The sequence below is a fragment of the Microtus pennsylvanicus genome, chromosome 1 (assembly GCF_037038515.1).
Source record: "Microtus pennsylvanicus isolate mMicPen1 chromosome 1, mMicPen1.hap1, whole genome shotgun sequence".
NCBI classification, from domain to species: domain Eukaryota; kingdom Metazoa; phylum Chordata; class Mammalia; order Rodentia; family Cricetidae; genus Microtus; species Microtus pennsylvanicus.
The window spans coordinates 39,372,547-39,387,490 of NC_134579.1; the positions used below are offsets into that span (position 1 = coordinate 39,372,547).

The 14,944-nt window shown below is 39.9% G+C and overlaps 1 protein-coding gene across 5 annotated transcripts in view; it reads left to right on the forward strand.

Moving 5' to 3' along the window:
• Positions 1-381: 381 nt before the first annotated feature.
• The window catches only part of Tfg (trafficking from ER to golgi regulator), a 29,934-nt gene continuing 15,371 nt past the window's right edge, over positions 382-14,944 (forward strand). For 2 of the 5 annotated variants that reach the window (XM_075962072.1, XM_075962053.1), the window contains exons 1-4: positions 418-518; positions 4,992-5,223; positions 8,227-8,310; positions 12,387-12,533. In XM_075962072.1, coding sequence (XP_075818187.1) covers positions 5,040-5,223; positions 8,227-8,310; positions 12,387-12,533 — 415 coding nt within the window. In that variant the 5' untranslated portion in view covers positions 418-518; positions 4,992-5,039. Of the gene's footprint in view, positions 519-4,991; positions 5,224-8,226; positions 8,311-12,386; positions 12,534-14,944 lie in introns of all 5 variants that reach the window. The other 3 variants (XM_075962063.1, XM_075962044.1, XM_075962035.1) reach the window with 3 other exon arrangements.

Consider the following 14,944-nt stretch of genomic DNA (forward strand, 5'->3'; position numbering starts at 1 on the left):
AGGCTCCCTCGGAACCAGCGCAGCTCTGCTGCCACGCCCCGCCCACCGGAGAGAGTTAGGAAGTACGGGGGGGGGGGGGCTGGAAAACCGGAAGCGCTGGTGAGCCCACGCGCATGCGTGCCCGCCCCTGCTCGCACTTCCTACACCCGGTCATCCAGTGAGGACGCGGGGCCGCGCACCCGCTACAGCCGGGTCCTCGCCCGCCGGGCGCCTCACCCCGCTGCGCATGCGTTCTGGGCTGTCCCGGCCGCTTCGAGGCGGGGCGACGGGACAGGGCTTTTGGGGTTTTTTTTCCTCTGCTCCCGCCCCTGCTCTTCCCACCTGCCACGTACGGGAGCGCGGCTCTCGCTAGGCTTGTTGGGTGTGTGCGATTGGTCAGGCACGCGTAGCTCTCAGCTCGGCGAGGCTCGGCGGAGGGCGGCCGGGCGAGCGGGGTCCGAAGCCTCCCTGCGACAGTGCGGAGTCCGCGGCGGCCACGCAGCGGCCGGGTCGGCGGAGACAGCGGCCTCGGCAAGCGGGTACGGCCGCTCCCCGAGGAGGCCGGGGGACCCGGGAGGGCTGGTGGGCTTCTGGAACCTCCCGGCGCCCGGAGGGTGGGGCCGGGGACCGTGGGTAGAGGATGGGAGTGAGGCCGGGGGAGGCCGACGAGCGGCCCTGCGCGGGGGAGGGGCGGCCGCGAGGGGGAGGGGAGGGCAGCCGGCCTGGCCTGGCCTGGCGGGCGTTTGGGTCCCTTGATAACCCGTTCCTGGTCTCTCGGGGCCGCGGAGGGTCGAATTACCCGATTAGAGGAAAGGGGGTTGAGGAGGCCTGGGGCGTTTGGTCCCTCCCCCTCCAGAGCGGTGGAGAGTTGAGTGAGCCGTTCAAGGCAGAGAAAAGGGGTTTGAGGAGGGCCCGGTTGGTACCTAACCCCTAGAGTGGTTTGGATGGCGGGGCGTGGACCCCGAGGGAATGCCTAGACCGCGGTCACAAAAAGGAACCCCCGTCGGTCCTACACTGTCATGCTTAGTGTCCCCTTGAGGCCTTACCCAGTTTTACGGATGACAATTCCTAACTTTGGTAAGTTTTGCCGCTGGGCACTGTAGGAAGAATCGTAGATGCCTGATCTCAAAGATGATACAAATTTAACCATTTCTCTGCTTTTTCACGTAAAGAAAGTACAACGTGGAGAATTTGAGCTTGCATAGCTACTGGTGAAAATGGTTACCATTCTTGCCACATGCGTGTCAGAAAGATTTTGAGGCCTCTAGGCAGTTTAAGAATAATCAAGACTGTTTTTCCTTAAAGAAAACGGCTTTCCTTTGAGGGTGTGTTCCATAGAAGCTTCTGAATTTTATGAAGGCGTTACCCTGGGGATAAGCGAAGAGGAACCTGGGGCTTGACTGTTCTATACTTCCTAGTGCAGGGGGCAGGCTTTATGTCCTTGGCACATCAATTTATCCCAGTAATCAGAAAATTTACACGCTGGAGAGGCACGTTAGTGTTTGAGTCACTTCTGGACTTCACAAGTAGTAAGATGGCAACAAAATAGATTTTTTTAAAAAATGTCATCGGGATCTCGTGTTCATTTCTACCTTATTAGTGAAAAGCAGTACCGCAGTTGACATTGTGGATGTGTGGAAGAGGTTTTCTCTTGGGACAGGAAATAACTGTGATGTTTGTGTATTTACCTGCGATCACTACACCAGTGGGGGACAGCTTTCTCAAAGACTGCAGGGAGTTTACAGTCAGTAGGGAATACTGGAAGTGAGTCGGGGCCATCATGGCAGATGCTAAGGATATTCAGTGTTAGATTTTAGGTTCCTGGGATCTGTGCTTCCAGCCCCGTCAGAGGGCATATTATCAAGTGTATTTGTGCTAGGACTTATGAGGTGGCCCCTTTGGCCTAAAGAAGGTGGCCAAAACACCTGGAACTGACTGAATGTTCCAGCTTTCTTCTCCAAGTGTCTTTGCTCATTGGCCCTTCTGTGCAGGAAACAGATCCTTAAGTAGCATTTGTATGTCAGGTACTCTTTTAGGTGCTTCTAAGAGTATATAATGGCGTTTACTAAAACTAAGCACCGGTCCTTTATAGAAAGTGCTGGTTTATATGGCCTGTAGATAGAAGGCAGTAAATGCAGATTTATTGAAAGATCTTTCCTTTCAGGCTGTCAGTGAAAGCATGGTGTACTTACTGTCTTGTTAAAGTTAACTTACCTGGGCTGTAGTAGATGTTCTGTAAATATTTCTTAAAGGTAGAGAACCAGTTTGGCCAACAAGTGAAGAGTTAATTCTATAGAGGTTTCAGGTCATTACAGTCCTTATGAGAACTCCACTGTGAGACTAAAAAACTGTGTGTGCTCTTTGTATTAAGATAAGCATGGCATCCAGATTGTGGTGCCCAGTTCATGCTGTTCTACCTTGACCTTGTAATGTTGTGTTTAGGTTGCTGCCCCATTTCATTAAAGAGTTACTAGTAAAAATGTAATCTTCCCACAGGATGGTGAAGGGGTTTTTTTTCACTTATGGGATGGTTAGATGAAAAAAACTGGAGTATTTATGTGAGTATTGGGAGATTTATATTTAATTGTCATGACATAAGCTAGGATTGATTTAAAACTTCCCAAGTTGAATAGTTTGATTTGGTGAGTGAGGGCTTTTCCACATTAAAGGGGCAGGGCAAAAATAATTGCAAGAGAAGTGTGATGTTGGAGATTCAGTAAGTTGTAGAGAAGGAAACAGAAAGCTGCCAGCAGTGAAAGTTCAAGATTGAAATCAAAATGGCCAGCAGGAGGTTTAGGACAGCTTAAATGGCTCTCAGTGGTCATTGACTTGGAACAGATGAAAGCTGATGGGAAGAACATTCTGTGTAGATAGATAAGCATGCTCAGGGATTACTGGGCCTTGAGAAAAAGAGATTAACCCATTATATGATCCTAAATATGCACTTTTTTTTTTTTTGGTTTTTCGAGACAGGGTTTCTTGTTTTGGAGCCTGTCCTGGAACTAGCTCTTGTAGACCAGGCTGGTCTCGAACTCACAGAGATCCGCCTGCCTCTGCCTCCCAAGTGCTGGGATTAAAGGCGTGCGCCACCACCGCCCGGCCTAAATATGCACTTTTACAGTAGTGATTTGAATTATTAAAAGTCTTAGTGTTTAGAATTTAAGTTTATAAAAACAGAAGACATACTGAGTACCTGAAGTTAGGTAGTAAGAGGAAAATAAAACCCAAGAAAGGAGAATTCTTAATACTAGCAAACTAGTATTTAATAGCTAATTCTGTCACTTACGTTTTTTCAATTATGTGGTACCAGGTATTTATTGAACCCAAAGCCTTATGTGTGCTAGGCAAGCACTTTGCCAGTGATCTATATCCCTTTTTCTTTCTTTTGAGACAATCACCAGTAGCTTGGACTGATCTTGAACTTGCTTTGTAGTTGAGGCGTCCTTGAGATCCTGATCTTGCCCACCCTGCACTTAGTTCTCTTCTTTTTAAAATAAAGAGTGCATGGCTGGGGAGACGTATCAGCTGTTAGGAGCATGTATGACTCTTGCAGACAACCTGAGTTCAGTTTCCAGTACCCATACCAGGGGGCTCAAAACCACCTATGGTTCCAGGTCCTGGCAATCCCCAACATTCTGACTTTCTGGAGCATCAGCACACAATTAAAAAAAAAATTAAAAAAAAAAAAGGAAGGCCTGCAGTCTAATGATACACACCCACTCTGATTGGTGGGAATGTGGGTTGGCAGGTTAATGGAGTTGTGTAGCTTGATCATGGATAGTTTTGTTAGAAAGCTCAGGAGAATATTACTCATTTGTCCTTTCTCATTGAGTTTCCAAAATAGGACATTAGAAAAAGTATTCTTAGGATCATATTTAGAAAAAAAATAGGAGATTGTAATTCCATGTTCATACATGCCTCCTCTCCCAGGTTAGAGTTACAAGTTGACAATTTTGTAGCCATTGTCTGTCTGAATAACTATTGTGTACAAGGCCTCTTTTAGACTCTAGGAAGGTAGCAGACAAAATAGTAACTTTTATATAATAAAAAATGTTTCATAGTGTTTAGTGCAGTGAGGAAAATAAAGCAGGTGAGAAGATAGTGATGATAAGGCTTTTTTTTCCAACAGGTGACATGGAACTAGCAATCTGGTTCAGTGAGGGGTGTGAAAGAGTTCAGGGCAAGGGCACAGTAAGCACAAAGCCTTGAGTTGGGAGAGGAGTCTTAAACACTGGTGTAGCAGATGTAAGTAAGAGAAAGAAGTCGGAAATGTCGCTAAACACTAGGCCAGAGGCTGGGGACGCCAAGTTTTCCTTTTTCTGTGGGAATTCATTGGAAGGTTCCAAGTAGAATGGCATTAGATTTTTTAACAGAACAAATTTATTTGTTGAAAATACAGTGAACGTGGATGGAGGTAAGTGAGCAGACTGTTGGAGGCATTCTAAAATAAGTCAAACAGATGTTGATGATAGTGAAGATACTGAATTGGTTGGATTCCCAAAACATTTTAGTGGTGGTAGTAGCAACTTACTTTACATGTAAGTTGAGATAAAGGAAGCCGTAAGGCCTTTTTTATGTTGTGTTACTAGAAGAAAGGAGTTGCCACTAACAGATGTGAAAGGTTAAGAGAGGCAGCTTGGGGTAGAAAATTAGGAATTTATTTTTAGATAGGTGGTATTGGTATTGTTTGTTAAGTAGTTGAGTATATGAGTAAAATAATACTATACATAATAATAGAAATTACATTAGTAATAAAATACTTCCAGACCGTTTAGAACATATATTAACAAGATTAGCACACATATACACCCTCCTCCTGCAAAACAGGGTTTCTCTGTGTGACAGCTGTGTGACAGCCTTTGTAGACCAGGGTGGCTTCCAACTCTCAGATACCTTCCTGCCTCTGCCTCCCACTAGTGCCCGGCTGTTATGCACGTTCTTAAGGGGTAACATTCTAATGCTTTGTACTTTTCACTTGTTTCATTGTTTAATCATCAAAACTATTTCTTCAGTTTTTTTCCCCTAGAGTTGTGTGTATATAGAGCATCCTGGAGTCCACCATGAACGGACAGTTGGACCTAAGTGGGAAGCTAATTATCAAAGCTCAACTTGGAGAAGATATCCGCCGAATTCCCATTCATAATGAAGATATTACTTATGATGAGTTAGTGCTAATGATGCAGCGAGTATTCAGAGGAAAACTTCTGAGTAATGATGAAGTTACAATAAAGTATAAGGATGAAGGTAAGAACATATTTAAGGCTAGATTTAGGTCTAGGTATTATAGTTCTATTAAGTTCTTTTACCCATTTTTTTTCAGTGGACTATTCATTCACCATGACTGACTACTTTTATTTACTGTTTGCAAAGTTTATACAATTCTTTGTTCATTAAAAATGTAATTTTTTCTTGGGAGGGAGTGTCTGACATATTCACATGACATTTTTACAAATATTTTCTTTCACTTCCTGCTCAGATTTCCACATGTATATTCAAAGTTGAAAGGATTCTTACACTGTATTGGACGGGAAAGGATTTCTTTTTTTTTTTTTTTTTTGTTTTGTTTTTTGAGAGGATTTCTTTACTAACTAAATATGGGAAAGCTGGCCTAAACAGAGGCAGGTGTGTCTCTTTATTCTTTTTCTTTTCTTTTGGCAAGGTCTTAACTATGTAGTCCTAGACTGACATGGCCTTGAGGCTTTCCACACTTGTCTAGAGGAGTTTCTTTGCTGCGGGAGTTCTCAGTGTGCAGTAGTGCACTATGCTGATGTGATTGTCTGTTGTGTGCAGTGCTCTTAGACTCATTTCACCATGGCTGTTTTTTACAGAGATAAACTTTGCCAGACTATTTAATCAGGCTTCTTTGTTAGCATTACAAATTTGTTAGCATTACTATTGAAATTTTATCGGATTGTTACCAATGCCAGTTGTGCCTGTTACCATTATCTTTCGTCTGTTTCATCTTGGGCTTAGCATTTAGCATTGCTGCTTGTACTGTCCTTGCTGAAACAGCGTCACCCTTTAATACCTCTAACACTGCTTTTCCCGGTTATCTTTTTATCACTCACACCTGCATTTCTATGGGGACTGGCTTTAAGTCGTGATGGTTATTGTTTTAGAAACCTTAGTTCTCAGTGGTTCAATTCAAGAAATCAAGAAGTGTTATCTCCCATCCTGTGGCTTCCCCTGAGCATTGCCCTCCAGCGTGCAGATAACACAGTAGGATGGAGTTTGAGATGATGTCCATTTGTATACTAAGTGGGGATCAGGACCAGGTCACACGGCTTTGCTGGGCTACAAATGGAAATTATTCTTCTCTTGGCACCTATTTTGTGCAACTTACATACTATAAATCAACTGGTGATCAGCTGAGCTGGTCGTGTGTAAATTCTCCTTGATGTATGTTTGATCCGAGAGTACCCAAACCAATGTTTGAGAATCACGTTTGGCCTTTTTACTTTGTTGAGCAATTGCCTCTGTTTATAAATACATAGTTTCACCTCTATACCATTCAGATATATTCCTTTGTTGAGTGAATTCCTTCTCTTTCTTGAATTTATAGCTCAATTTGTTTTTTAAATTGTATGTTTTTTTTTACTGGCCTGGGGACCAAATCTGGGACTTCTAGGCAAGCACTTTACCAGTGACTTTTGCCCAATACCATACACAACTCAGTATTTTAATAATCATTTTAACCTGAGACCTCTACTCTTGCCTCACATTTAGCACATTGTGAATTGACCTTACGATTGACTGCTTTCTCTTGTCTCCCTCTCATGTTGGCGAAAGGTCAGCAAACTGGAGGATCAGATAATAAATACTGTAGCTTTGCATATCATAGAACACCTCTGTCATGCTACCGTCATTTTTGACAACTTAAAAAATGTAAAAGACATTGATAGTTCATTATCCTGTAAAAATAGGAGTGGTTGTGTTGGGTTGTAGTTCCTGGTTCCCACTTTGGGATCTCTCCTTATTGAAGTCTGTCCCCCATATGCAGTTACCACATTTATTTGCCTCCCTCTAGCCTTCCTTTTTTTTTTGTAGTGTTTTAAAAAAATCTTTTAATTTGCTCATATTGTTTCGTAGTCCATATTGGCCACTACATAAGATATCAACGTAGATGGCATTCCAACAGAAATACTCATTCTGTTACTGCTATAAAAAAAAAAAGACTAAGACTGGGTATTGAAGTTTCGCTCTTTTTGCATCTATCTGTAGATTATTTTCTTTAAGATGTATTTATGAGCAAAATCCCTGAGAATTGAGTACTATATATGTATATTTATGTATGTACAAGGATCTGCTTATAAAGATCTAAAAACAGTTACAAAGTACCTAGTTTATGCCTGGATTTTGGCATATTGGTTCTAAATAAATATGCCTAACAAGTTTTAAAATTGGTATAGTAGAGTGCTTCAGGACAGAATTCATCGCCAGTATTTTGCAGGCACCCTTGATTGACTCTTGCAGCTGGCTCCCCTACCTCATTTCATCCTCCCCTTAGCTTTGTGAATGCTTTTGGAACTTTGAATTGATAGAGTAGTTTTACTGTTTGTGTCCTAGATGATCTCACTCTTCAGCATGCATTATTTTATATATATTTACATAGGAACATATTTTTCTGTAGAAAATCATCTTGCGTATGGTCAGTGATCTAGAAGATTTCACTCTGGTGTACTGAAGTGGTCCCTGTCAACCATTTTGCAGCTCTGTGACTGATTTATATAATCTCCTTAGATTTGTGATACTGTATTTTATTAAAAGTCAGGATTTGAACCTTGAGAATCCTTGTTTTCATAGTTGGCAAATCTATTTAAGTGTTTTAGAATGGAAAGATTTTTCAGTCTAATCTAGTAATTTGTAATATTGTTATACCTCTTAAGCAAAGAAATGATACGTTCGATTCATTTTTGAGACAGAGGTCTCTGTGTAGACCAGGCTATCCTCAACTAAGAGATTTGCCTGACTCTGTCTCCCTAGTCCCTAGTGATGGGATTAAAGGTGTGTACCACCACACCCTGTTTAACTTTTACTACATTTTCTCATGATTATATGATAAATATTTATAGAATTTGTAGGCAAAGTTGATTTAGTATTTTTTAAAAAAAATCTTTATTACATGATACTTGATTCTTGTGAGAGATTCTAATTGTGCTCTGTAGTTTCGTTTTTGTTTATAAGTTTTTTGTATGATCTGGTTTACTACTGTTGCAAATCTGAATTTATTTTTCTTTTTAATTTCAGATGGAGATCTTATAACCATTTTTGATAGTTCTGACCTTTCCTTTGCAATTCAGTGTAGTAGAATACTGAAACTGACATTGTTTGGTGAGTGGCAGACTTTATAATGAATTTATTTCCTGATGTATTTTTACTTGCTTTGGCTTTTTACTTTTAATGTCTCAGAGTTACATAATAAAAATATTTGCATTCTTGGGAGACATTGAATTACTTGAAACTAGGTATTAAAAGTGGTAAAAGTTTAATTCAGGCAAAACAAGATTATTTTGTTTTTGAAATAAGATGTAACGTAGAGATTTCTAAGGGTCTGGATTGATGACTCAGCAGTTAAGGGAGCTTGCTACTCTTTCAGAAGACCTGATGTCTATTCCTAGCATTTGTGTTAGGCAGCTCAGTCACCTGTAATTCCAGCTCTGGGGATTCGACACCCTCTTTTGGTCTGCATGGGTACCATACCAGGAGGCATACACATAGCATACAGACACACATACATAAAATAAATATTTAAAAGAAAATAGGTGAAATTTGGGGGCAGAGGGAAGCGGACAAACAGAAAGAGAGAGGCTGAGAGAGAGAGACAGAGTGGGAGATACTTGAATATAAAAACCTGAAACTGGGAGTATTCTTGGTCGCTGTGATGAAGTTTTTACTTTGCATTATATAAGACCTACCATTTCATGTCTTTGTAGCAGTGTAGGTCAAGGATTCTAGATCCTTCAGTAGGCTCTACTTTCAAAAAAAGAATATTGTAGAAAACAACTCTTGCCTTGATACGGGAAAGATCAAGGAAACACTGGGGTGTTGGCAGTTTGGGAGTAGTCCATTAAGAATTTATTACCACGGTCCTTAGGTGGACTTTGTTTAAATCTAATGTATCTGTGTAGTTTTGAGTCTTTAGAGCCTGCATATTGCCCAAAAAAAGAAAAAGCACAAGAAAAGCAAAACTTTTTGAATCTCAAATCAAGTCATAGATGACCAGAGTATACTGGTGATCCGATCCGTAAGATACACAATGTAGTCCATGTAAGCAAGAAGCAGTGAACACACCTTGAAGCAAGATGGAAACTTCAGTCAGTAGAATTGATGTGTGTCAAAAGTTATTAAGAACTTAAAAGAAGGATAATTGTATATAAGAAAAAGAAACTATGAAAAAATAATTTAGTTTTAAAAACATAGCTTGATAATTTTTTAGAAATGAAAAATAAAATTGAAAGAATGAAGTGTACATACATAATAACCCTACAGACTTAGAGAATGGGAGATGATGAGAATGAAACATACACTTTATATTAAGAACTTAAAGGGTCAAATGGAGTATAAATATATTAAAACATGGCTAAAGAAATTTTCAAGATTATATAAAATAAATGAAGCTTTAAATTCAGGAGACATTAAGTCTTGAGGAAGAAAAAACAAAAATCCTAACTAGATGTGTTATTTAGTAATTAAATCTGGTAATAGAAATCACATGTTTCCTATGATTAAGAAAAAAAATTATAGTCTGCTAAACTCCAGCAAAAAGTAGAAGTGAAAACATTTCAAAGAGATTGCTAAACTAGTAGATACTTGTTAGAATTTTTAATGTTGTCTTCAACAAGTGGGTGAAACGCACAGATCAAACATTAATCTTCAAAAAATAATAGATCTAGAAATAGGAAAACAAGTAGGGCAGAAATAATGAGCAATAATTTTATGTAAAGAAAGATATGAAAGGAATAAAAAATTTTTTTAAATATTTCTTATTGTTTATTTTCTTTGTTTTATGTGCACTGGTGTGAAGGTGTCAGATCCCCTGGAACTGATCTTCAGACAGTTGTGAGCTGCCACGTGGGTGCTGAGAACCTGGGTCCTCTGGAAGAGCAGTGTGTTCTTAACCGTTGAGCCATCTGTCCAGCCCCTAAGAATAAAAAATTTTAAGGACTGGTTTGGAAAGAAATTTATTGTGAACTTTAGAATGTTTTACTGAAGTATGTCTATATTTTAAGAATGACTATTGAAAGTTTTGAAATTCTTCATAAATGGGACAAAAGGTAGTAAAGTGAGCATGCTAAAAGGTGAGGAGGAGAAAGGATACAGAGAAATAAATAATACAAAATATGTATAAACTGATCAATATACCAGTTAGAAGCAGTGTCAGGGGCTGCAGAGATGGCTCAGTGGATAAAGTGCTTTTCCTAGAAGCATGGGGACCCCAATTTGGTACCCCAGCACCCACAAAATACCAGATGTAGTGGTATGTTCCTGTAACCCCAGCATTAAGCTTAGGGACTCCGAAGCCAGCAAGCCTAACCCAAAGTGTGAACCCCAATTTCAGTAAGAGACCCTGTTCCAAAACTACAGCTAAGAGTAAGTGGTAGATGACAGCAGAGTCAAACTCTGGCTTCCATGCACACACACACAAAAGTAGTTTCTTATGGGAGCTGGAAATAAAAAATTTAAAAATACAATTAACTAAATGTCTATCCTATATGAAGTTTGACAGTTAAGAGGTTATACTGGTTTTATTGAGCTATACATTTTTCTCTGTTCCCCTCCCTTCCTCTTCTCCCCTTCAACCCTCTCCCACAGTCCTCATGCTCCCAGTTTACTCAGGAGATCTTGTCTTTTTCTGCTTCCCATGTAGATTACATCCATGCATGTCTCTTTTAGGGGCCTCATTATTGTCTAGGTTCTCTGGGATTGTGAATTGTAGATTGGTTTTCTTTGCTTTATGTTTAAAAGCTACTTATGAGTGAGTACACATATGATAATTGTCTCTCTGGGTCTGGGTTACCTCACTCGATATAATATTTTTTAGATCCACCCATTTGCCTGCAAATATCAAGATGTCATTATTTTTTTCTGCTGTGTAGTACTCTATTGTGTAAATGCACTACATTTTCCTTATCTATTCTTTGGTTGAGGAGCATTTAGGTTTTTTCCAGGTTCTGGCTATGACAAACAACGTTGCTATGAACATAGCTGAGCACATGTCCTTGTGGTATGATTGAGCATACTTTGGGTATATACCCAAAAGTGGTATTGCTGGGTTTTGAGGAAAGTTGTTTCCTAATTTTATGAAAAATTGCCATACTGACATCCAAAGGGGTTGTACCAGTTTGCACTCCCACCAGCAATGGAGGAGTGTTCCCTTTACCCCACATCCTCTCCAGCATAAGTTGTCAATCAGAAAACTTGGGAGTCTGGGGCAGAGGAATTATCCTTAAGCCTCAGGGAACCCTGCGCTACAGAGAATCAGTATGGGAGAACTCTTTTTTCTCAGAAAGTGATAGTTCAAATAGGATCAAATTTGGTTGTAGACAAAATCTGAAAACATCTGGAAAGAGGCTGGATCTTGAATATCTAGAAATGAGGAAGCAATACAATTAAATTTGTGTTTTCCAAGTTGTGACACTATTTTGAGAGAATGGATAATTAAATGCAATGTTGCCTTCTTTAAAAAAAAAAATCCGGATGATTATTAAGTAATTAACTTGTGGCTCTGCCTAGTACCTGTGCAAGCAGAGGGTTAGAGGGATTATGTTGACTCATAAGCTCTGCATAATTTGTTAATGGATTACTGTTGTTTTTGAGACAAAGTAGGTTTGGTTGGCCTGAGATTTCTGTGTTAACCATGCTCGTCTTGAACTCAAAGATTTCATCTGTCACTCCCTCCAAGTGTTAGGATTAAATAAATGTATCACCATACCTAACTTACTTTTGAGTGCAACTGTTTGTTTCTTAAGTCATATATAGGCACGCTGGATAACATTTGTTAGTCATATTTTGTCCTAATACTAATGTATAGAATATTGTGTTTTTGTATTATTTCAAGAATATAACATATTACAAAATATAATTTGGAAGTTACAGGTAGATCCCAGGGCCTTGCTGGCCAGCCAGTCTTGCCAGCTGGTGAGGAGTGGTTTGTTTAGTGAGAGACCTGTCTCCAGAAGTCAGGTTAAAAAGCCATAGAGGAAATACTCAGCGCCAACCTCTGGCCTCCATGGGAACACTCACAGCACGCATGCTCTACATGCACAGACAGTTAGAATCAATGAAGGAAAGTAGAACTGCTGCTCGTTTCTGCTGCTTGTTTTTCTTTAGTGTGTGTTATTTTAATGGCATGTGTATTCTTCTAATTTTATCTCCTAAATTTAAGCAAATTAATGATTCTCTTTTAGTTAATGGCCAACCAAGACCCCTTGAATCAAGTCAGGTGAAATACCTTCGTCGAGAACTGATAGAACTTCGAAATAAAGTGAATCGCTTATTGGATTGCTTAGAGCCACCTGGAGAACCAGGACCTTCCACAAGTATTCCTGAAAATGGTAAACTCAATTTATTTTATTCTTGTTCTTGCTTCTGTACATTTCCGCATCCAACAACTGTTAGGATCACTGTGAAGCTGCATTATACTACTTCTTGGATTGGATCATAGAGCTGTGGCAGGATGTTGGTGGAGTTTTCTTGTGCCAGCAGCCATTCTCAAATAACCACTCAGTCTTCATATTAATTATAAATGTTTGGCCTATGAGTCAGGCTTGTTGCTAGCGAACTCTTACATTTAAATTAACCTGTGGTTCATGTCTACTCACTGCCATGGGGCTTGGTACTTTGTCTTAATACAGCATGCTCATCTTCTCCCTGACCACTCTCTGACTTTGCCTTTCTTCCTACCAGCATCCTTAGTTTGCTTATCCCACCTATTTTTGTTGTTGTTGTTGTGAGATGTTTTATTCTTTAGGCTTTTGGGGATGCCCATCGCCTAGCTCCCAAATAAATCACACATGAAGATTTATTCTTACTAATGAATGCCCAGCTTTAGCCTGGCTTGTTCTTGTCAGCATTTCTTAAATTATCCTGACTACCTTTTGCCTCTGGCCTTTTTCCTTTTTTTCACTTCTTACATTCCTTCTTACCCTGTGACTGGCTGGGTGACTGCGTGGCTGGCCCCTGAGGGCCTCCCCTGATCTCTTGTTGCTTGCTCCTCTTCTTCCTCGTTTCTCCTTCCGTTTATACTCTCTACCTGCCAGCCCTGCCTTTCCTTGCTCCTGCCTTGCTATTGGCTGTCAGTTCTTTATTAGACCATCAGATGTTTTCGACAGGCAAAGAATCACAGCTTTGTAGAGTTAAAACAAATGCAGCATAAACAAAAGCAACACACCTTAAAATAATATTCCCTCACAATGTTTCCTGCCTGGCCACTGGCCAGTCCATACTTTATTAGCCAATGAGAGTAATACATATTCAGTGTACAGAATTACTCCACAGCAGGAGGACAGGGTCTGGAACCCCGTTTTTACAGTACTCTCTAGGGCTGGGGAAGTCACTTGGTGGCGGAGCACTTCCTGACATGTGCAGTGCTCCAGATTCAGTCCCCAGTGCTGAATAACATGAGCACGCACAGGTGGGGGCATCGGTCAGTAGTGCTGCTGTGATGACTCCTTACAGCGTGTCTCAAACTCGTTCATGCAGTAGTTGTTGGTAGTGTGATAACTAATGAATCTTGGGAATTGAAATGATTTTATGATTTTTATGCAGTAAAACCTAAGTTTCAAGTACAAAATAATTTAGATTAGTACTTTAAAATAGTAATTAGAGTTTATTTTAAATACAATTTTGAAAAATATGCAAAGGAAAAACTTATATTTACTGGTGGCATGTACTATGTATAAACAGTAAAGATAATTTAAGGCTTATTGACATATTTGGAGCTGATGTAGTTTATGCACCAAAATGTATTTTAAAATATGGCTTGAAATTAAAACTATTTCATAGATTTAAAGTTTTTTTTTTAAAAAAATCAACTGTTTTCTTCAACTTTTGTTTCTTAACTATTTCACTAAAAATGTTTTTGTAAATGATTACTCATAATTTTAAAAGTTTAAAATACAAAGTGGCAACTTGTTATGAAGCCAGGCTAGCTATATGTAAGGGTCATAAGGAGAATATGGAGAAGTGGCATGTTATACTCTCTCAAAAGTCTTGGACTCAGGGATTCAATAATTTTGGAAGTTTACCTTTCTCAATTCTATCCATCCTCGATTTCCCTTATTTCTTCGGGATTCTCTAGGTCCTTGTCCCTCCTTCCTTTGAGGAGTAGACCCAGGGTTTGACACGCACTACTAAGTTATAGACCCATCTCCTTGATTGACTTTGTATAATTTGATTAGGTTTTAAATAAGCCATTTTCTATAATTTCCTTCTTGTCTTGTTCTAGCCATATGGAATTATGTTAATGGTTAAATGCTCAATAAATATTTGCTGATGGTTAGTAATTTCTAATCTTACCTCTCTTTCAGACTATGATGAGACTTACTAAAATACTTTATGATCCTGCACACTTGTGATGAAGGCTTATATGTTTCAGAGTAAATCAGTTTGCTTATTCTGAACTTTGCTCTTTTTTGTTTGTTTTTGTGTACATATTTGTGTATGGATGGTGTGCCTGCAGGTGCAGCATGTGTGTGCATGTGCATATGGAGGTCAGAAGTAACCTGGGTGTCATTCTTCGGGTACCTTCCACCTGTTGCTTTATGACAGTCTCTTAGTTTAGCCTGGAACTTCACCAAGTAGGCTAGTCTGGCTGGTCAGTGAACTTCCAGGAGTCTGCTTGTTTTGGCCTCCTGTCTTGTGAACAGTGGGATTACAGGACCTGGCCAGCTTGTTACTTGAATTCTGGGGTTTCCAACTCAGGTCCTCTTCCATATAAAGCAAGTACTATTACCAGAGCTATCTC